Raw genomic sequence first — 24,618 nt, 5'->3', positions numbered from 1 at the left:
GTAAAGGTAAGTAGAATCTACCCTGATGGTCATGTGATGACCCCTTAACAACTGTCACAATTTACAATCGGAATTGCAGATCTGTATCACAGGATTTCATTTCTGCTTTTTAAATGTTAGGGAAATCCAACTCCAATCAGGGCCCTGGCCAGTATGAGAAATGTGACACTTTACTCTTCCTATTTTGATTTATTGGTAGAAAAAATGTAGTATTCTTCTACCAATCATACACTTCATGGTGTCCCTATGAGGAAATCCTGCCTTGTCTGAATGGTGGGCAAAGGCTCTAATTAAGCCTTTGGAAAGAAAGCCAACTATTGCCACTATTGCAAAGCCAAGTGCAACACTGGACAGAACAAAGAAATTTATCGAACATTAGTACTACCTTGATTTTTTGAATTTTATCCTCGGTTGATCAAGGTGAAAAGTACTTACCAATGATACATATTGAACACCATAGCGAATAAAATAATATTCTATCTAAATAAGTTGTCTAGAAGTTCAAAAAGGGTTCAGGGATCATTAAAAATTCTATAAAAATATTCTAAGAAAAATGATTTCTAAGTCTCTCCATATGTTCATATTCCATGTTTTAAGTATGCGATAATTTAAATTTTGATACTATTACCACATTCTATAAGCTGAATCTTACATTCATGGGTACCTGCTAATCACATTGCAAAGCATCCTGAACAATACTCATTACTCCAGGCACTGAATTTTCTGATATACAACTTTTAAAAAATCATGAATCATGAACTGCCGCAAATGAATGCCAGACATATAGTTAACTGTTGTATCTTTGCCTATTTGCACTTAACGACACAAATATGGCCTAGCAACTCATTTTCTGTGATGCCCCCACAATGTTACTTTCATTTAGTAATAGTATCAAAACACACACCCAGCCCAAGAATGAGCCAGACATAAGTATGCCTTAGCTCTCTCTAGCATTAAAGTAGTATTTTCCTCGTTGTTCCAATACTATCCAAGTGTTGAACTTAAGGTGCTGTATACAAAATCTGTTAAGCTTTGTTATCCATTACATTGAGGAAAAAGTAATGGGTGGTTGCTTGGAGTATAAGCAACAGGCACAGAATAGAGATTAGTAATAGCAAACTGCCTGTCACTACTATATGCCAACTTGGCAAATATCCTCAGGATTGTTTCAAGAAGACAATGGACTTTACATGGTAAACAGTGCCATCTTCAGGACATACCTAATTTCTTGAATATTTCTTCACTACTAGAGATAATTCAAGGGCCTTTTTCACATGAGACAGGTGAAATTCTTTAATTATCATTTTACCATGAACAGAGCAACACACACACACTACCGGTGGTATGTGTCTCTCTCAATGTCAAGTCCTCTACCAAGGCCTGGGAGTGTGAGGTTCTTGTAGGATCTTAGCTGTTCCTAGCACTGCACTCTTCTGGACAGAAAGCTCTGTTCCTGGGATCTGTTGGGCCACTCCCCCACCTTATGAGTGCTCCTACCGCCACTGAGATCACTTTGGCCTTTACTTTCCACATCTCCTCTAGATCTTCCTTCAGGCCTTAGTACTTCTCCAGCTTCTCACACTTCTTCCTGATCATGCTATCACTTGGTACCACTATATCAATCGCCACTGCTATCTTCTACCCATACAGCTCACTGTATATATGTACAGATATTTGATGGCTAACAAGGCATACATGTTGATGGTATAGATTTATTCTTCCAACTGAGCTGGGTCGCCAGGACTTGCCATAACCTGTGGTGGTATATACACATACAAACATCTGGATTAAAATTTCCTGGATTAGAGGAATCTGCTCTAATGCAACATACAAGTAATGAAAAGCTATGCTATTATTATTTAAACTGAACACTCAAAAGGGTTTTGTTGTTTAGTGAATTTACATACAGTAGTCACTCTCTAGAGTATTTCTCAACCTTGACAAATTAAAATAGATAGACTTCAATTCCCAGAATTCCTCAGCCAGGTCTAGACATGATTCAGATAGATAATTCAGGGTAACGAATCTACCAGATGAAATACCTTAATGGACAGGGACCTAGAGTGTAGTTGTTATATCCTATGGAGGGGCAGAGAAAATCAGAAATAGGTCCAGGAAATAGTCAGGCCCTGTACCTTGAAGGACATTATATTGTAATAATCAACAACTTGAATTCACCTGGAAATAAATTGGCCACCGGTACAACTTGTGAAGTAGTCGTGTTATATGAACACTTACACTCCTGCAATCTGGACCAACTATAGCTTCCAAGTGTTCTTAAATGTACCCCCAAAAACGCATGGGATGAGATGAGAGGTTATCAAGTTGTGGGCAACAATGGGTAGGACTTCCTAAACCAGGAATGTGCACAGAACAGATTTGTGAAAATCTGAACACAAGGCCCTCCAAAACATGGCCACCATCTGCTGTTCAGTTAGAACTAGTACATTCATGGGAGGGAGGGGTCCCCAAATTATGCACTTGATTGTCTGGACCTCATTTACAATCAAATATGCAAAATCTTCAGATCAGGAGGTCATGACTTCATCCACTTGGCATTACTAACATTGAATTTGACTCTATTCTTCCCTATCCAGGCTCTCACAACCTTCAGGTCTTGACTCATTATCTATAAACAGTTCCAAATCTACAACTTTTCTTCTGACTCTACAATTACAATGGGTTGTGAAAATATTTGTTAAGCATGAATCTGGGATATAGATTAAGAATGTAAGTTAAAACCTGAACCCTAACCAGCCCTACACAGAGATTCCCAATAACATACTTGCTGCCACTACATTATAAGGCTGAAATAATTTAATTGTCCAATGAATTGTTTTGCTCTATGTATTGTAACTGTCCATTTGAGCTCTGAAAGGACTGAACCTCGTCTCTTTTACAGAGATATTTGTGCAATCTTGGTTATATCTTTGTTATGGAATTTGCCAGGAAACTAAATTCTTGTTACTTGGGATTCAAGGAATTACAAAATCTCTTAATTAGTCCAGATCAAGCAGTTTGAAATCTAAATTCAAGCAAAAAATGAAAAATGTGATGAATTATTAAACTGAACACATGAATTTAAGCTGATATCTTTTAAATACAATGTATATGTTATCAGTGATTAATTAATTCTTGAGGTTTAGAAAATAGAATATCAGACTTGGAAGGGACTTTGGAGGTATTCTAGTCTAACCCCTTGTTCAAGCAGGAGACCTATGCCATTTCAGACAGGTCGCTGTCCAGTCCCCTCTTAAAAACTTCCAGTGATAGAACACCAACAACTTCTAAAGATGAATTGTTCACTGGTTGATTGTTCTGCCAGGAAATTTCTCCTTAGTTTTAGGTTGAATCTTTCTTTCATTAGTTTCCATCCATTGTTTCTTGTCTTGCCTTCGGGTGCTTTGGGACATAGGCTGACCCCTTCTTTGTGGCAGCCCTTCAAATATTGGAACACTGCTATCATGTCTCCCCTGGTTTTTTCTATACTAATGTCAGGTAAGTCCTTTCAGCATAGAAGACAAGATTAAATACATCAGTATGCTTGTTTTATCAGTAAACATTTTATGCTTAAAATTTATAGAAAATGTAAGTTCAAGATTGTTTACAACAGTGCATCAGTGAATATTCCTATTACTCTTCACTTCTAGTCTGAAATCATCCAAGCCAATGTTTTCTGCACATTTGACCATTATTACTTAAATATTCAAAAGTTGAAGAGATAGTATTCTATAGTATAAATTCATTGCATTTTAATGATCCATAAAGTATAGTTACAGTTGTTATAAATTAAGTCTAACTCTTGAACTCTCAGAAGGGGAAAACAGACTCAATTTTTATTTCAAACTGTTCTGTATTTCATTTATAAAGAGTCCTCTATTTACAACTGCAATTGAATTCAAAATGTCCATAAGCCATTTGTTAAATGAATCATACAGTTGTTAAGTGAATCTGGCTTATCCCATTGACTTTGCTTGTCAGAAGCAAGCAAAGAGAACAGCTGAGAACTTTACAAATGTTGATTACATGTCCCTGGGACAGTGGAAGTGTCATAAATATGTGCCAGTTGCCAAGTGGCCAAATTTTGATCACCTGACCATGGGGAAGCTGCAGCAGTCATGTGAAAACTGGTCATAAATCTCTTTTTTCAGTGTTGTTGTAACTTCAAACAGTCAATAAATGAATAGTTGTTTACCTGTACTTGATCGGATTTCAGGATTTTTAAACAAATATGAAGATAAACCCTCTGATTTAGCCAACGTTATGTTAATATTATTAACCTACTGCAGGTTAGGTTAATCTGATCAATACAGTTCTACAGCCATCAATATAGCTCTTCCAAAATTTATCATACAATTTTTATCAAGTCCTAAAGTGACACTGCAGCAGAGGGGAGAGTATACCACAGTTAGTGGTAAGAGTCCAAACAGATACCACATTTGTAAGTAAGGTGGTCCATCACAAGTGATTTCAATGGCATGTCAAGTTTAAATATTGCTTTTACTTTATTCCTGTATGAATAATGAAGTTTCTTTTTACCACCACCGATATTCGTCAGGCTGAAATAAAACACAGTATTTTATAGCAATAAATATTCTGGTTTCATTGTAGAGTAATTCTGAGTAATTTGGCACAGCAAAGAGCTGCACATGAGGCCTTAATCCTCCTCTGAGTCACTTTCGTCTCTCTTTGTTGGAACAGAGCACTTGATGGACGTCATCATCTGGTCTTGAATTTGTTTCCTGGGGTTCTCTTCCAGGTCTGTCTTAATGGCACCTGACTCAGAAATTTTCCATTCTAATTCTAAATGTAAGAGATAAACAACAGGAAGAAATGACACATTGTGAATGCCTTGTGAAGTTGGAAAGAAGAAAGTATCACCATGTTCCTTCTCCCTCTGAACAATTCCATCTGCTGTTTTCTTTTCCACTTTTACTATAGTGCTAAGTTCTACACGATCTCTTTGAAGCAGCCTTCAGGACACTAACTGACACGCTATAGCTAGCCAAGAATGGACACTTCATCTCACCTCCTTTATCTTGTTTGTAATTTATTTTGAATTGCGACTACTGTTTGGAATGGAGGGGGGCATCTTCTGTAGAGCTCAAAGACATAAACACCCAATTCCCTGCTTATTTCTTTACAGCAACAAAACAGACATTTTCCATGTAGCAGCAGGTTTTTATTGCACATGTTCACACTGGCTTACATCCCAGAAATGGAAGCAAGTCAATAGTACAAGTTAATCAGATATCACACTGTTAACTCTGTGGGCAACCTAATCAATCTCATTTATGTTAGCTTAAAAGGAAAATTAGCATGATCTGGATTTTCTACTCAGACTAGTTCTACAGATGTGATGATTAAAGTGACTAAGGAACTGGTGGGAGGAAGGGATAAGAGAACAAAATGAAGTAGATAACATTAAGAGGGGAGCACTCATTCCTATTTCTATGTTAGAAAAGTATGTTCATTTTGCTTGTATAATACAGTTTATCTAACATGTAGAAAAGGACTGATGTTAATAGTCAAGAGTTTTCCTCCTACAAAAAAAATATTGATTACATGCATCATACACAATTGCCAAGATGTGCCAAATATAACAAGCCTTGCCAACTATACTGATGCAATTGGAGATCTTGAAAAAAGGAAGCCAAACATTTTTTATTAAGATTCAAACCAATCAATCTTAAAAACTAGCACAGCATTTATCCATACCAATTCAGCACAGATTCAATTGAAAGGAAATGTAGGAACACATATACAGTAACTGGTAAAGCAGAAGGAAAGGAGGATCACAATCTCAAAAAACCAAAATCTCTTTTATTTAATAATTTATTTTTTACAACCTTAACTTTTCTGATATGGAGATTATTTAAGGAAGGAAAATAAGAATATACTTATTTTATAAATAAGGCAGACTACCTTAACCAATTTTCTGTGCAGAAAAGTATTCTGTTTATTGAGAAATAGACACTCACCATCACTTGTCAAATTCATGCCTCCAAATACCAGTGGCCCAATAAACTGGGCCTTGATGTCACCTTCCAGGTAGACAAAGATTGTGGGGAGGTTTCTATCAGGATAGTTGGGTATGCAAGTTGTAGAAATAGCTTTGACAAACTTGACATCCTGGAACTTCTTGGCAAGTCCACTTAAGTGTTGGTTTATCAAGGCACAGAGAGGAATACTAAATTTGAAGAAAGAAAAAAAAAGACCCATATGCAAAAGAAAACAAATGTCCATAACAGGCAATATTCATGATTTTTAGCTATTGTTTACAAACAGAACTGTATCTACAAGTTTCAGCAGACTGCCTATTAAAGTAGTCCTCAACACAATTGGGACCAGAATTTCTGTCGCTAAGCAAGATGGTTAAGTGAGTCATACTCCACTCACTTAGTGACTCATACCCGACTCACTCACTTTTACAACCTTTTTTGCCATTATGAATACATGGCAGTGACCAAGGGACACTGTGACAGGGGTAATGTGAGGACTGGTTGTAAGTTACTTTTTTCAATGCATTTGTAATTTAGAATGGCCACTATATGAATGGTTGTAAGTTGAGAAGAAGGGAAGAGGATCTCTCATGTGAATAGGAAACCATCCTCACTTCCACACGGTTAAGACTATTGCAACCTCTACTGCAACCTCTATTAATTTGCAACTGAATTAGGCATAAAGGGAGAAATGATACTTTTAATGCCTCTCCTTGGACAGCAATTTAGCAGCATGATTGCTATACCGTAGCACAATAATCCAATCTACCAGAGAAAAATTATCTAGGAAGACAAAAAGCCTTGAAATGCTTGCTTACCCTTGCTTGTAAAGATGCAGTATCACCCAGATATTTTTGCCAGCTTTTGTAATTTCCTGAATATAATCCTGTCCTGAGATCTCCAAAACTTGTCCAAATTTATTCTTTTCTTGTGACACTTTCCATTCTGCTATTCTCTGCTGCCTGCACAATATAGAATCAAGAAAAGAAACATATACATATATAAATATTTCCTCTTTATAGAAAAATGTATACTTATTCAGAACAGAGACAGCTTTCCCCAATCTGGGTCATTCAGATGCCTGGGGCTGCTATTCCCAGAATTTCTAGCCAGAGTGATCATTCGTTGTTCAGACCATATTTAGCAGGAGATCTAATACGTAACATCGCAATAAAACTTTGACAATTTTAATGGATGTGGGCCAATGCTTTTATCCCAATATTACAAGCAAGTATTTAAAAGATAAAAAACTGTTTATAACTACCAATAGTTCCATTTATCCTCTGATGTTATAGTTTGCTTTTACAATGGATGGTTAAACTAATCCCAGTAATCAAGCTTGCCACTCACATTATACACATTATATAATATTGGCAGTTATGGACAAGTCTAGGCCCTTTAAAAAATTTGAGCAAGTGTTTTCAAGGGCTAAAAAACTGCTACTGGTGCTGATCCAGCTAAAAGTTTATGAACCGCACCGGCAAACATTTAATTTAATTCAGTTACTTGTACTTATAAATAAACTGCTAAAGGAGGCTTATATCCAAGGAAGGACACTATTGCAATACCCTCTAATTTATCTAATTTTTGTTTTAATGATAACATTTTAATTATTTATTTGGAAATATAATTTCCCAGATGATATTGGCTACATAATACATTTACTGGGGTTAGGTTTCTTCCTGAGTGAATGCCAATATCATAATTATCATGATTAGCCAAGATGGCACCGACGAAGGCTGCCTCGGTGAAATGCTCTCTAATTGTTTCTTTATTTCTAATTGTTCTCTGTGACTCACTACGGATTTCCTACTCACAAGACCATCTGCTAAAAATTAAGGAACATTTCTTTAAGGAGCAGCTTTCTTTGATCTCACCCCCGCCTGTCTTTACAAACACGGAGGAGATTCTAACATAGGAGGAGGCAATTCCCATGGAGCCATGGACTACTAAAAAAACCAAACGACGGAAGAGAAAGAAGAGAGGTAAACGATCTGGGATCTTAATCAGGCTAAGAAATCGCATTAAAACTCCTCTGCCTTCAATTTTCCTAACAAATATACGCTCACTTGCAAATAAGATGAATGAAATACTCCTCTTAAACAAATACTATTCTGATTTTCGCAATTCAGCAGTCCTATGCTTCTCTGAAACCTGGTTAAATGAATCAATTGAAAATAGCAGCCTGAACATTCCAGGGTTTCAGATTGAACGATCAGACAGGATTCCAGAAACATCTGGTAAAAAGAAAGGAGGAGGCTTATGCCTATATATTAATAGAAACTGGTGTCAAGATTTTAAAATAATTTACAAATTCTGTGACAACAATTTAGAGACTTTAATTATCAACTGCAAACCTTACTATTTGCCTCGTGAATTTTCCTCATTTCTTCTAATTGCTGTTTATGTCCCACCACAAGCCTGTGTAAACAAGGTATTACAAACTCTAGCTGACCAAATCATGGAGGCTGAAGCCAAACACCCTGATTCACTGGCCATTGTTTTGGGAGATCTAAATAAGGCAAACTTAAGGAAAGAACTACCAAAATACTTTCAGCATGTCAATTGTCCCACCAGAGGCAAGAATACTCTAGACCACTGCTACACAACACTAAAAGATGCCTATCGGTCTTTACCACGTGCAGCTGTAGGACACTCTGATCATTGCATGATTCACCTTGTACCTGCTTACAGGCAAAGACTTAAAGCCACAAAACCAATAATTAAATCAGTGAAGACCTGGACAGAGGAATCAAAATTAAAGCTACAGGCATGTTTTGACTGCACTGATTGGAATATTTTTAAAGATACCTCTGCAGACCTGGATGAACTCACAGATACTGTAACATCATATGTCAGCTTCTGTGAAGACCTATGTGTACCTACAAGGAACTTGCGAATATACAGTAACAACAAAGCTTGGTTTACACCTAAACTTAAGCAGCTACGACATTCCAAAGAGGAAGCCTACAGAAAAGGTGATAAGATGCTGTACAATCAGGTCAGAAATGCACTAACAAGGGAGATGAGAGCAGCAAAAAGAAGCTACTCTGAAAAGCTAAAGAATCAGTTTTCAGCAAATGAACCAGCAAACATGTGGAAAACTCTTAAAAATATCACCGGCTATGGCAAACTTCCTTCCCAGGCTGAAGGTAATCAACAACTGGCAGATGACCTGAATGAGTTTTACTGCAGGTTTGAAAGGAAACTACAGCCACCTATCTCCACAACCTCCATCTCAGACACAGCAACAACAGCCAAGCCTCCTACAACTGACCCCATTTCATTGGGTTCATAACCCCTAGTGATCACAGAAAAGGAAGTGCAGGACCTATTTCACAGACAAAAGCCAGGAAAAGCTCCAGGCCCAGACAAGATAACTCCTTCTTGCTTAAAAGTCTGTGCTGACCAATTGGCCCCCATCTTCACCCATATTTTCAATAAATCACTAGAGATGTGTTATGTTCCTTCTTGCTTCAAACGCTCTACCATCATCCCAGTGCCGAAGAAGCCCACCATCAAGGAACTGAATGACTACAGACCAGTTGCTTTAACATCTGTAGTCATGAAAACCTTTGAAAGGCTAGTGCTTTCCTACCTGGAAACCATCACGGATCCGCTGTTAGACCCCTTGCAATTTGCATACCGAGCAAATAGATCAACAGATGATGCTGTTAATATGGCTCTGCACTACATCCTACAACATCTTGAGTCTCCAAAGACCTATGCAAGGGTCCTTTTTGTAGACTTTAGTTCAGCATTCAATACCATTATTCCAGACATTCTTCTAACTAAGCTAAACCAGCTACAGGTACCGGAACAGACTTGTAAGTGGATCACAAGCTTCCTAACAAACAGGAAGCAGCAGGTGAAGCTAAGCAAGATCACATCAAATACCTGTACAATTAGCACAGGGGCCCCCCAAGGCTGTGTGCTCTCCCCACTTCTCTTCTCTCTGTATACCAATGACTGCATCTCCAATGATCCATCTGTTAAGCTACTGAAGTTCGTAGATGACACAACAGTGATTGGTCTCATTGGAGACAACGACGAATCTGCATATAGACAAGAGGTCGAATGACTAGCCTTGTGGTGCAACCAAAACAATCTGGAACTGAACACACTCAAAACCGTAGAAATGGTGGTAGACTTTAGGAGAAACCCTTCCATATTTCCACCTCTCACAATACTAGACAACACAGTATCAACAGTAGAAACCTTCAAATTTCTAGGTTCTATCATATCGCAAGATCTAAAATGGACAGCTAACATCAAAAACATCATTAAAAAAGGACAACAAAGAATGTTCTTTCTGCGCCAACTCAGTAAGCTCAAACTGCCCAAGGAGCTGCTGATTCAGTTCTACAGAGGAATTATTGAGTCTGTCATTTGCACCTCTATAACTGTCTGGTTCGGTTCTGCAACCCAACAAGAAAGACACAGACTTCAGAGGATAATTAGAACTGCAGAGAAAATAATTGCTACCAACCTGCCTTCCATTGAGGACCTGTATACTGCACGAATCAAGAAGAGGGCCGTGAAAATATTTACAGACCCCTCGCATCCTGGACATAAACTGTTTCAACTCCTACCCTCAAAACGACGCTATAGAGCACTGCACACCAGAACAACTAGACACAAGAAGGCCATCACTCTGCTAAACAAATAATTCCATCAACACTGTCAGACTATTTACTGAATCTGCACTACTATTAATCTTCTCATAGTTCCCATCACCAATCTCTTTCCATTTATGACTGTATGACTATAACTTGTTGCTGGCAATCCTTATGATTTATATTGATATATTGACCATCAATTGTGTTGTAAATGTTGTACCTTGATGAACGTATCTTTTCTTTTATATACACTGAGAGCATATGCACCAAGACAAATTCCTTGTGTGTCCAATCACACTTGGCCAATAAAAATTCTATTCTATTCTATTCTATTCTATTCTATTCTATTCTATTCTATTCTATTCTATTCTATTCTATTCTATTCTAATGTTTTATTTATTTAGAGACAGAAGCTACAAATGCATTTTTTATAGAGCAAATATTTTTTAAAATTCATTGTTACATTCATTTTGTGTCTGGCACTATCAAAGTGAACTGAAGGTTTGTTGCACGTGCAAGATATCTGTTTATTTTTATGGGTTTGACTGGTTTAACTATAATATAAATTATTCTGATTTTTGAGTAAGTCACTTAATTCATTTTTGTAAATTATAGATATATTCTATAATATCCATTAATTTGATATGAATTTTGGCTCAGTGCACATAGACAGTAGGAATAATTTCCAAAGCAATCCACAATCCTTGCAAAAGATGTGGCTATTTTAGGAATTTGAAACAAGCTGTTTACACACAATGCTATTATTGCAAACCATACTTTTTTTTCAAATGCTTTGTACAGACCTGAGCGCCAGTGATCTCACTGTTAGACTACACTTATGCAGGCAGTATTTCTATGAATTTGTATATACAAGTAGTCCTCATTTAGCGATAATTCAGACTGGTAACTTGGTCACTAATTGAAGCAGCTGCTAGGTGAGACCACAACTATACCTATGATCTAATTTTAGTTTTCCTTTGCTTTATAGACCCTCAAAGGTTATATTCCAAGGATCGTTTCTAAGTTACTTTTTCACTGTTGTTTTAAATTGCAAATGGCTGCTTTGAGACAGTCTGAAAACAAGGACTACCGGTATACAAATGGTTATTTTATAAGTTATAGAAGGCGGCTTGACTTGGCTAAAACTGGAAAGTTTCTCCAGAGTTCTTTACCATACCGTATAACATCAACAATAATTTCCAATTATAACTATAGCTTTATTTATGGCATATTCAACAGAATATTCTAACCTGTACATTTCTATAGCACGTTCATCCTCCTCATTGAATTCATCTTCATTTTCTTCAAGTTCCTCCAGAGTCATATCTTCATAGGTCTTAACTGATACAGGAGAAATACAAGATCATCAGTACAAACAAGAATTTGTTAACTCTTACCAAGGACAAATTTCAGACTGTAGACCATACAGAATTACACATGAAGATCTCTTTTGAATGTGAATTATGTACATTTTATGAATAGAAGCCCTTTAAAGACAGTTGGCATGTTATGTCAACAAAATTTTTGCTCTGTACACCTTTGTGTTGGCAGAAATAAATAGCAGTTATCTTTGTGAGTTGCTAATAAGTCTCAGGGAGCTAACACATGTAGAGATCCAAATCTTGTCCCTTAGCCAGCATAATCTTGCATTCTTCCTGTACCATCTGTTACTTTCTCAACCTCTGCAAAAAGCCCTAAAGGAGAATTTTATTTCTCTGTTATTGAGCACACTTTAGAGTTCATACCATCTAGGGTTCTGATTTAACATGGGTCCAGGTAGTAGGAACATTATTTGTATTTCAGAAAGTCAGTAAGCACAAGTGGTAGGGCAGCAAGAGGAATTGATGCACTGTACTTCATCTCATCTTATGTATTTCATCCTTATCTTTCTAATATTTACTTATTTAAATTGGGTGTAAGTCAAAGCCACCAACTGAATCCAATATAAAACAGTAATATTAACCAATAAGCAAAAATGGTTTAAAGGCTTTTAAAACTGTTAAAGTTGTGCCAGGCTCATTTCTGCAAGGGAGGTGTTCCAAAAACTGGGGAAGTAACAGATGAGGGTCAATTTCAATATCCTTCCAGGTGAGTTCATAGGTGAATCTCATTACGAAACTTTGCAGTAGGATAGTGTAGAGCAGGGGTGTCAAACTCGTGGCCTGCGGGCCAGATGTATCATGTGCTGGCCTGCCCCCGTCTGGTTTAGCGAAGGGGAAAAAAGTCCCGATATGTCACATGACAATGCGAGTTTGACACCCGTGGAGTAGAGCATCTACACTTGGCAACTTTAAGACTTGTTGGTTTGGGAATTGTAGAATTTGAAGTCCATCTGACCCGCATTCCTAAAGCTGGGAAATCCTGGTACTGACCACGCTATGAAAATGATGGTTTGTTAAATTGGGCACAGTTCTCTCCACTAGATGTTCATATAACAAACTTGTTGCAAAAGGAAAAGTGAATCACTTCTACACAGACTTGAAACTAATTGTTATTGCCCTCAGAATGATGCCATCCCATTAACTCTGCTCCTGCAACTAACTTGCTGGGAGTATTCATTTGCTACAAGGCTACTGTTCCTACTGAGCCAATTCTTATTTTAGGCAGCAATCATCTGCTTCTTTTCTAAATGACGTATAATAAGAAAGGCAATTATAATCCTTGCCAAGGGGGACAATCTTGCTCAATAAAAGAATTTTTAACTCTGAAAGAGCACCCCGTGAATCAAGCAAATAGGTTCAAAAACAATAATCTTATCACTGATCACATGCTAAGGCCATCTCTCCAGTCTCATGAACCTTACCAGTTACATTAGTTGATCTAAGGCAGATTTCCTAAATACATTACTCTCCTTAGTTTGCAACAGACCAAGTTTGGAAATTTGTTATACAGGGGGCACTTTATAATGGTGGTAGATGATGAGGTAAGAGTGAATATCACAGTCATGTGCTATCCGTCTCCTTGATTTATATTCTCTATTTAATTCTAATTAAATAATTACAATTATAATTGTTCTTATATTTATTTTTTTATCATTTTGTATGCCACCCAGAGTTGCTCCAAGAGTGAGATGTGTGGCATATAAATTGAATGCATGCATGAATGAATGAATGAATGAGCAAGCAAGCAAGCCTTTTCAACTAGGAGAATCTCTGGAATTCTACATTACTCATTAGTGTTGACCTAGGGACATGTTTTTAAGATTGCTATGACTTTTAGAAACACCTATGCAGTTTGCAGCTCTCGTCAAAAGGTATTGTTTACAAAACTAATTGTTATTTATTTTGCTTTACAAAACAAGACTTTCTATAGGGTTGTTCTCAAGAACTGTTTGACTTGAACTAAAAACAAATTATAATCTACAGCAGTTGCCAAATTTCTTACTAAAGGAAAGATCAGAAGTATATAAAAATAATTCATGTGATGAGAGTACCTTCACTGCGAATTTTATAGAGGTACTCTTCAATTTACAACATTTACAACTGCTTAGCAACCATTCCAAGGTTCCAAGGAACCTCCCCAAGACTAGATATGACCTGGATTGGAAGTTCCAATAACCTCCCGCCCGGTCATGTGATCATATTTTGGGCACTCAGCAACTGGTCTGCATTTATGGTTGTTTACAGAGTCAAATTATGTTATTTTTGCCAAAAACTGTCATTTGCCTCCTCTATCCAGAAAAAAAAGGTTAATTGCAGACAATGGATTGATTTAATGACCACAGCATTCTCTTAATAACCATGATATTCACTTAGTGACTATGGTGATTCACTTAACAACCATTACAAAAAGGGATGTAAAATCAGGCGTGATTACATGTTGACCGCTTAACAAGCAATCTGACTTACCACTGTAATTCTGGCCTTAATTACACTCATAAATTGAGGATTACCTGTATTTCATTAAAATTATATATGTAGATCAAAATCTATCAATTATATATCCTCAGAATTAAATCCCAGCCTACAATGTAGACAGCAGTAGGAAATTCAGCTGAGTCATTAGAAACACAAACAGTTCTGAATATTTCTCCTGGTCCTTCTCCTGGTCCATCCCAAAGGTGCGTTTTCAAGAGGCAACTGGACTTTCTGGTTTTTCTTTGAAGATGTTTCGCTTCTCATCCAAGAAGCTTCTTCAGCTCTGGCTGGATGGTGGGGAATGAAAGGATGGACAGAAACTTTTTGGATGAGAAGCAAAATGTCTTCAAAGAAAAATCAGAAAGTCCAGTTGCCTCTTGATAAAGCATCTTTGGGATAACCATGACCTGGATGATTGAGAATCTCCATAGACACTCCTGATCCTTACTTTTCAAGTACAAGAATTAATTTTGAAACCTTTTCACCCAAGACATCCCAAACCCAAAATACAATGATTACACAAGGGCCACTGAAGTTAATGAGGACCTTGTTTGCACCTCTTATATTTTGAGGTGATAAATAACCCAGCAACCTGGGTAATAGTAGTTTTATATTAATTCAGCATTCTAAACTAGACTACTTGCCAACTGATTGTTGCTGGAGGATCTGCTGCTCCTTTTCTTCTTCCGCCTGTTCTTTCTCTTTCAGCTTTTCTTTGGGAGGAAGGATGCCTTTTTTACGCAAGATGTCATTCCATTCTGTATCTGCATTAGGATCCTAGAACATAAAATGATAAAGAGCACCATCATCAGATGCCAATGTGACAACCTTATTCTGGCTCCCTACATATTAAGACTGTACCAACTTTAGTACAAAGTTTGAGGATTCCTTTGAAAAACATAGTGGATTGCTGGCAAGAAGGAATACCAAACCCCATGACTACAACCCAATTTGCATGTCTGCACAGATACAGTGCATGGGTTAATGATATATTTAAGCTAATCCTATAGTTCTCTTTAAAGAGAAACAATTAAGGGAGACAATTCAGTTGAACCCAGAGGGACATTTTTGTGTGTGAGTAAATAACCAAGCCTACTTCCATAAGAAAAAAACACAGACAAGCAATCAATAGCAAAAAAACAGTAAAACCGCAGTACAAATATATGCCTTTGGATATAAAAATAACAATATTTTTCAACCAATTGTTTTTAGTAACATTTTCATATAAAAGAAAATAACGACATGGCAATGTAAGCGGCCACACCATCATTATGCCAGCAAAATCATAATAGTGGCTAAAAATGCATTAAGCATGGAAATCAAATAGCTTAATAATTTCATGCTGTTTCTTATGCAGTCAAAAGACCAGCAGAAAACTAACACATGCTCTCCTTGATGGGTAAAATTCAATAAAGTAAAATTCAAGTGATAATACTAAAAGTAAAGACTGTATGAAAATGCACAAAAAAGAACAAGAACAAATCAATTCTGGGACATCCTTTTATGTAACAAGAGATGTAGTTTGGCTTTTAAGAATTGCCGTTAAATAATCCTTTCAACTACAATACTTTCAACTACAATCAAGTATATTATCATAACAAAAGATGCTGGGATGAGATATTACAGACACAAGAATAAACTCAAATGTCTGCCCATCTCCCGAAGAGAGCTGCTCACAACTCTCCATGGAAAACCAAAGATGGTTAAATTGATTCCTTCATCCAAAGAAGAGAATATATTTAATTTTCTATTTGGAAATTGCTTCTGGATATGGTACTTGCAATGGGAAAAAATAAAACTTGAATTTTGTTTTTGCTGATTAGATTTGTTGCTATAGAAATGGCTAGTATATACTATTGTGTAAAAGTAAAAAGTTAAGATTTTAATGTTATTATTTTCTACTATGCTAAAGAGAGTTGGAAGTCAATGCCTTTTTTTTTCTTTTTCCCTCTCTACCCTATATTTTCTTCCCTTCCCTTTTCTCTCTAGTTTTCTATTTTACTTTGCATTTTATATTTTGATAAACTGATAAAAATGTGAAAAAAACCCAACCTCTTAATGGCTGAACAGCACTTTGCTGAAAGGTCTCATGCTTCCTTCCAATTTTCTTCTCAAGTTTTATTATGTAGGCAAATAAAGTGTTAGGTCAGTATTTGTCTTGATTAAATGTAATGAACTAATCTGCTTGTAATGCTAAGCCAAATAGAGTGGGTTCAAGTTTATCATTTTGAAAGAAACTGTGCATTGAGTGAAGTCAACCAGTCTGTTTGTGGGCACAAATATAACTCAAAAGAGTACAAACCTTTCTTTAACACATTATTTCCCACTAAGTACAGAATTACCAGTGCTTGTAATGGAAGCATCAGCTCTCTCAATTTTGCACCAATAGTCATGTTTGTCTAACAAAGGATTGTTTCTGCAAGTTACCTATATCCTTTTTATGTATAAAACTTCAAAATGCAAATTAGAAGCCATTTTTGAACAATATATTTTCCTCTTACTACGGGCATGGGAAAGATTGTAGCATATATCCACCTTGGCTCTCTTTGTCAAAAATGAGGGTTTGGGGGGGGGGGGCGAGTATCATTTACTGCAGAAAGTGCTCCATATGGCGCAAAATTTTGGATCTTTCACTCAGTCGTTAAAGCTTCATGGCATGAAAAAGACCTGGGACTGGGGAGGCAGAAAGACACAATGCAGGCACTCTTCTTGTGCTATAAGGGATAAGAGAGAACATTAGAACATGGTTCTAGTTAACTGCATCAGTCATCTGAACTGTTAGGTAACCAGCCAATAATATTTTGCAGTTGTTCCATGGCAATGTGTGACAGGGAGCCTAGGAAATTATATTGGCTACTTGAAGGCTACTTGAAGTCCCATCTCATGTTACTGGGACTGGCCCACCCCACCCGTCAGCAGAGGAGGCATGCATCAGCCAAGGTATTCCAGCTGGTGGAATCCAGGAAATCTCTGCCATTGTGCCTGCCCTTTGGAATACTTTACCCTTCCCCATCCCCCATCCCCTCCCCCCCCCCAAGTCAGCTCCAACCCTTCTTAACTTCTGTAAGATCTTAAAGACCCAATTCTGCTAGTTGGCCTAGGACTCCAATGAAGGGTTTCACATTGAAGATGGTTGATAAGATTATCAACAGATCGCACTCCCCTCTCCTTCTCATCATACTCCCTCTTTCCCCAACATTTTAGTAGGTTGATTTTTTTATAATATTGCATTTACATTATGTTTTATAGTTTTATCTCCTAATACTGTAAGCCAATGAGAGTTACCATGTAGTAAGATGGGTGGCTAATAATAAAATAAAAAATACTGTCTTTAGAATGTTGGTCCATTTTCCCACAGTCTAACTTCCATTTGTGTTTACTTGTTTTTAATTATTATTTGTTTTAACTATCCATTTTGTTGTTTGCGGTCCAAAGTCAATTTGTGAGATAGGTGGCTATATAAATTTGCTAAAAATCAATAATTTATCTTACAGTATTAAGAAACAATACTGCGAATAGTGAGGAAAGTCCTGTTGCTCTTTTCTTTAAAGCATGGATGTCAAACTCAATTGTGTCACGTGACATATTGTGATATATTGCAATTTTTTTTGCCTTTGCGGAGCCAGGGTGAGCGTGGTCTGTGCGTGACACATCCGTCCCACAGACCTCCAGTTTAATAGGCCTGTTTTAAAAGGTCATTGTTTTATTAATTATACTTTGCAGCTTTAAAGTCATTATGTAGAATTAAAATTACATTACCCCAAGAAGACACTGGTGTTTGTGGGTTCAGGCACCCAATCCATCTTCTCTAATCAAGCAATTCTGGCTACAATTTTCAGCTTTCCCTTCCCTATCATTTACAACAGGAAGGCAGTTCAACGAAAACAAAGCCAGACTTTATTCTTTCTACTCTTCCCAACACAGGAGCAATTATTTATTTTATTTGTCGAGTACATATTAGATAATATATATAAGTATAAGCATGAATTGAATACATAAAATGAATACAATTAAAAGAAACATTAGGGCAGGGACCTTAGGCACGCTGGTGCTCTTGTGCACACCCCTTACAGACCTCTTAGGAAAGGGGTGAGGTCAACAGTAGCCAGTTTTAGGTTAAAGTTTTGGGGAGTTTGGGATGAGACCACAGAGTCTGGTAGTTAGGCGAGTCCTAACCCGGTGGCTCAGGGGCTAGGACGTTGAGCTTGTCGGTCGAAAGGTCGGCAGCTCAGCGGTTCGAATCCCTAGTGCTGCCGTGTAACGGGGTGAGCTCCCGTTACTTGTCCCAGCTTCTGCCAACCTAGCAGTTTCCAAAGCACGTAAAAATGCAAGTAGAAAAAATAGGGACCACCTTTGGTGGGAAGGTAACAGCATTCCACACGCCTTTGGCATTGAGTCATGCTGGCCACATGACCACGGAGACGCCTTCGGACAGCTCTCTTCGACTTTGAAATGGAGATGAGCACCACCCCCTAGAGTCGGCAAGGGGACCTTCACCTTTACCTTTAAGAATGTATACTAATAAAGGAGCGTGTGTGTAGCTCAGGTTGAAATGAGGGATCCTTGGTGCCCTCTGAGCTTGGTTGCATGCTTGCAGACGTTTCATTATCCAAACTAGGTAACATCATCAGTGCTCTCACACTCTTAAATACATACTTCAACTTCTGTACACTCATCCACAGTACCCGGAAAAGCGGTCCGGAAAATGCGCTAAACGAACATTCAGCAAGAGAAAAGAAACACCAGGCAGAAGAGTCGCCACCACGTGTAGCTTGCTCCAGTGTTTCTCAAGCTTGGCAATTTGTAAATATATGGACTTCAATTCCCAGAATTCCCCCAGGCTGGGCGAATTCTGGGAAGTCCACGTATCTCCAGGCTGCCAAACCTGAGAAATACAACGCTAAGTCGACCCACCCATGAAGATTTCTATCCAGCTGATCAAGCCATTCTTCCGGATTCTCACTTCCCCGGCTGCTAACCCTTGAAATCCCGCCCGCCCCTATTAGGCAGGCACGCGAGACTGTCCGCTTCTTGGCGAAAACACGGCCTAATTTGGCTAACCTGCATTTTGGGGGAAAGTCTTGCTGCTGTTGCCGCCGCTGAAAGGCCCAGATCACGGCGAATCGAGCCAGGAACCCCACGCGTGTCCCGGCGGATCAGTGGGAGGAACCCAAGCGGGCGTTGCGCACACGCTACTAACCCGCCCACTGTCCGTCCTGACGTCTCCTTATTAGGCTTGATCCGGGCATTTTTTTTTCCTGGCCTGGGCGGCGAAGTAGCGCGGCAGCGTTTGTGCTGCTAAGCACTAGTGCAGGGCTCTGCAAACTTGGCTCTTTTAAGACTTTTGGCGTTGAAGTCCACAAGTCTTAAAAGTGGCAAGTTTGCAGACCCCTGCACTAGGGGGGCAGAGGAGCTGTTTTTATGAGGCACTAAATGATGATATCCGAGAAATTGCGTTTAATGTTCACACTTTTTCTTAGCGTGCTTGTGTTCAACGGTGATATGGATCGATAAATCGTAGACACAGTTCTCTTGCAGCTCAACTTTTTCTTTTTTGAGACACCAGAAGGCTTGGCTAGTTACTGGCTAATGTGTATTGTGCCAGCTATACCCATGCAGTTTTTATTATATTTTTAATTATATGTTGATTTTTGATTGAGCGAGAACACCGCAGTTAGGTCCATCTATATATGTAAATACAGTAAAAAAATAAATGCAAAATAAATAGGTATCAACAGAAACATCAACCCCGTTACAAAAGAATATATGTAGCTCAGGGTTGAACTGTGATTCTTAAATTTGGTTAGCTGCTTGCAGGTGTTTCATAATCTGATTAGGTAACATGTCTGCAAGCAAAGAAACTGCCCCTAGATTTTACAATTGATTATAAATTATATTGTGTTTTTTAAGGTAGTTTTCCAAAACGGGTTTCAAGAATTAGAAAATTAGAAATAAAACATCCAGTAAATAGTAAATTCAAAGATTTTTCCTATTAAGTCTTGAGAATGAAGGAGAGTGGCTGACCTTGGTGTTCAGCATACTATGCTAATCCAAAATAATTCAGCACAAGAAATATGTCTTGCTTTCTGGAAACTATGGAAGGCTACAGATGCTTGTCTTAGCAGCAGAATAGAAATAGTTTACCATTGTTTTCTTTCATGAAGTGGGATTTTTTAATTTACAATATCCAAAGCTTGCTTATCTTCTAATGTGGAAAACCTAAGGCTAGCAAACCCTGGCTGTAAAATTCCAGGCCTCCCCATGACCAGAGTTTTCTAGATGTTTACATATTATGGGTGGTTCAATTTAACATTGTATTTCTCAGGCTTGAAGATGGCAACTTTAAGATCTGTGGACTCTCAGAATTCCATGGGATGTGATTCAGGGAATTCTGATACCTCTGCAAGATCAGCCAAAAACTTATATCTACTCAGAAGTCAATAAAATAAACAGGGAATGAGTCTCATTGAAATTGGGGATTTACAAGTATGAATTAAATAATACTGATACTCAAGTACTTTACTTAAGTTTATTGTATATTGATCTTTTGGCTAAGATCTTCTTGTGCCTGTGACTGGTCTTAGTTTACACTCCCCTCCCACCACCTCAGAGAAAATGAAGTCTTAATGGAAAGGTACTTTATGACACTAGGTACTGTATTAACAATAAATGACTCAAAATTGCCTTGTTAAGGAATAAATTTCCCCTGTTCATGAAAGGAGAGATGGTTTAATATTCTTAATATTAATTTACAGTTTCCCAATAGCCAGATTTGGAAAGCACACTTATCCATAGGTTCCCAATGAATTCAGTTTTCTGGATTTGCATAACTTACTAAGCAAGAAAACATATGCACCAAGACAAATTCCTTGTGTGTCCAATCACACTTGGCCAATAAAAATTCTATTCTATTCTATTCTATTCTATTCTATTCTATTCTATTCTATTCTATATAGATTAGTTTGTATTCATGTTAAACTAAAATGAGTTTGTTAATTTGTAGTTTAAAGTATTGTGTAAATTCAGCTTTAATCTAGAAATTAATTTTCAAAAGATAAAATAATTGTGGTAAACATCCTGCTGACCATAAGAAGTTTTCTGTTGTAAGATGGGATTGTAGTTTTATTGCCAGGGAAAAATCAGCACAATTAAAATCAGTATTAATAATGAAGTAGATGCAGCTGCTTAAAGCCACACTAATTATAAATAGTGGTGTTTAAAAAGAGGCAGTATCTGCCTCAAGCAAGAAGGAAGTATTTGGCTGTATAAAGACGCAAGAGAGTAACATAAGCAGTGAGTAATTTTGGAGGGGGTTTTAAAGTTATAAATACTAACTTTGGTTTTGGCTTACTTTATATTATCTGATAAAATAAGAACATATAGTTAACTTTATATTATAGAGAATGTTGAATTTTTAAAAAATAGGAATAGATGTTTTATTTAAAATGTTGCAATATTGGCCAGCAACGTTAACCTGTTCTGTAGCAGTTATCTAATTAGCAGACTTAAGTAATAAACATCTAATATTTTATATCTATACAAAGAAACCGGCTTTTTAGTATCTCATTTAATACACTGTGCTAAATGGTGGTTTATTCAATAAACCATAATTAAATACAATCCACTGAGAATACACACTCACAGCCAATATCAAACAAACTGTGTTGTGGATAATGATAATGAACCAAGAGATTTCAGTTTTATACAGAAGTAGCTACAAAGCATATTCCTAGAATATGTAATGGTTCCACTGCAAAATTGTACTGTAGTTACAGGGTTAAAGTTAAGTCTTAATCATTTATTCTTGTTATACTGCAGTTGATGCCTTTAATGTTATTCTGAAAATATTTGCCAGGTTTTTCCAAACTGACTGAACTTGATAACATCAATAGCAAAGCTGTTCCATTTACCTTGATTATCTTTCAATGGAAAGATGGGAGTACTATTTAAAAAACAGTACTTCTTTAACAGTTTTTTATAGAACTATACTAACAGGTCTTGTATTCTTAGTTGTATTCATGGTTAATGGCTAGTGCTTAAGTTTGTTAGCAGAATAGTTTATTAGGCTCTGTTAAATTGCAGAGTTAAATAGAAGTAACGAAAGGTTGTCTTTGTTTATAGGACCAGAATGTCTGGGCGTGGTAAGAAACATCCAAAGCCTGCATTGCCTGCCAAAATGACCAAGTCGAAAAGATCCGGCTTGCAGTTTTCTGTGTCCCGAATTCAGCGGTACCTAAGACAGGGCCGTTATGCTGAAAGAATAAGTCCAGGAGCCTCAGTGTACCTGACTGCAGTCTTAGAATATCTGACTGCAGAGGTCATGGAATTAGCTGGGAATGCTGCTCATCAGAACAAGAAGCAGCGGATTGGTCCACGCCATATCCAGCTGGCAATAAGGAGTGATGAAGAGTTGAACAAATTGTTTACAAATGTGACCATTCCTGAAGGAGGAGTTCCCCCCAACATCCATGCCGCCCTTGTTCCTAAGAAAACAGCGCAGCTTAAAGAAGCCAACGGGGATGGTCAGTCCCAGGAATTCTGAAACATTCTACATTTTATCTTGCAACAAAAGAGACTATTAAAAGGAAGAGACTGGAAATTGGTTCCATTTGTAGCAGTTTCCACTGATGATCCCCCAATTATATATAGGCCACACAGTCCTCAAAAAAGGAACAATGTTCACCTAGCTCTAATATAAATGGCTTTTAGTCCTGAATGGGGCAGAAAACTAGTGCCACATACCTCTCTATTTCCATAAAAATATTAGTGATCATCATTTAGTGTTGTGGGACTCTTGCTGCAGAAAGCATAGATGATGTCTTATGTTAACCTGGCTATCCTCAGGTTGGCACTCTTCAGATATGTAATTCTTCAAGCTCACAACTTAAATGTTTTTTTTTCCTGTTTTCTTTCAACAGTAAGTAAAATGATTGGTATTGGCAAAACCATTTTGATATTCAAGGTTTTGCCTCCAGATCGGCACTTTAAATTTATTTACTTGCATTAAGGATTATGATTGTGAAATAGAACTGAGTTACAATCTTTCTTGCATTTATAGTCTTGGTTTTTATGATGTAGGGAACTAGGTAGCTTTTATTTCATGTACCTTTAAATGAGTCCCTCATCTCAGATGTGTTTGTCATTGAATTGATAAAAGTTCTTCTTGACTGTTGGTTTCATCTAATACAAACCCTTTATGTAATGATTTCATAATTAAAAATGTACCTCACTTGCAAATGTGTCCAAAAAGGTTTATAACTCAAAAGTGGAGAACATTATTTTTATGGCAAAGCTCCCAAGTTGGATCTCTGGGACCCATTGATAGAGTTATCAACAATGCTGGTCTAGATGGATTAATAATTTCAAATTGTGCTAATCCATAATGTGGTTTGCTTGGTTCTGGTTAAGTTTGTTGTGTGAATCCTGTATTTTTTAAAAACAAACCATGGCTTGGTACTAAGTGAACTTTGGCAATAAAAGGCAGCTTCCTAATTCCAGATGTTTTGAGCTAGAATTAGCTGCACCTATCAGTCTATGAGCAAGCATGCAGAAGTGAAGAGATGAATGTTGAATCAGGTATTAAAAGTAAATGGAAGCATCTCATAATTGTTTGATCTTAAATTATTTTAGTAACATTGAGTTGATGGTAACTGTGCAAATGTATTATATAGATATTAAGTGCTTTCTGTAACATTTGATGGCACAGCTGTCATAGTTTGGAAATTAATTCTAGTATAAATATGTTAGATTCCTATACAATTTTAACCATGTGAGTTCACTCCAATGACATATAGTTGTTCCCAAATATACAGTATTTAAGGTTTAAACTTTATATTTTATTTATTTGGTCACACACAAGAAATTTGTATCTGATACAGAAGCATTCAGTATACTTGCAAAACAACAGAATATAATACTACCAATAAAAGGGATAAATAATAATGCAGCCACGCCCTATAAGTTAATATTATATATACGTTAGACCAGGGGTGTCCAAACTACGGCCTGCGGGCCAACTGCGGCCCGCGGGTCAGTTTTTATTGGCCCACAGCAAATTTTGAAAGTATAACTGAATATGGCCCTTTTCGGCCGCCTCCCGGTGCTTGCCCGGTGGTTCGCTGCGAGGCTCGCGGCTCCTCC

General features: G+C 37.4%; 2 protein-coding genes across 4 annotated transcripts; one reads left to right on the top strand and one right to left on the bottom strand.

The window, feature by feature from the left end:
- Positions 1-4,540: 4,540 nt before the first annotated feature.
- PDCL3 (phosducin like 3) lies at positions 4,541-20,517 on the bottom strand. Its single transcript, XM_058186247.1, has 7 exons — positions 20,503-20,517; positions 19,540-19,773; positions 15,123-15,255; positions 11,872-11,962; positions 6,821-6,964; positions 5,982-6,190; positions 4,541-4,803 (listed from the first exon to the last, which is right to left on the bottom strand). The coding sequence occupies exons 1-7, from the start codon at positions 20,515-20,517 to the stop codon at positions 4,658-4,660; spliced, it is 972 nt and encodes a 323-aa protein (XP_058042230.1). The 3' UTR covers positions 4,541-4,657.
- On the top strand, positions 19,811-23,639 carry LOC131199528 (histone H2A, sperm-like). 3 transcript variants are annotated; one of them, XM_058185380.1, is made up of 2 exons: positions 19,811-21,112; positions 22,600-23,639. In XM_058185380.1, the coding sequence occupies exons 1-2, from the start codon at positions 21,105-21,107 to the stop codon at positions 23,018-23,020; spliced, it is 429 nt and encodes a 142-aa protein (XP_058041363.1). In that variant the 5' UTR covers positions 19,811-21,104; the 3' UTR covers positions 23,021-23,639. The 3 variants fall into 3 exon arrangements, with proteins under 3 accessions (XP_058041363.1, XP_058041365.1, XP_058041364.1); XM_058185382.1 differs by having other exon boundaries at positions 19,811-21,129; XM_058185381.1 differs by having other exon boundaries at positions 19,811-21,771.
- The last annotated feature ends 979 nt before the right edge of the window (positions 23,640-24,618 follow it).

This window comes from Ahaetulla prasina, chromosome 5, assembly GCF_028640845.1.
Source record: "Ahaetulla prasina isolate Xishuangbanna chromosome 5, ASM2864084v1, whole genome shotgun sequence".
Lineage (NCBI taxonomy): Eukaryota > Metazoa > Chordata > Lepidosauria > Squamata > Colubridae > Ahaetulla > Ahaetulla prasina.
This window is presented reverse-complemented; position numbering and strand designations above follow the sequence as displayed.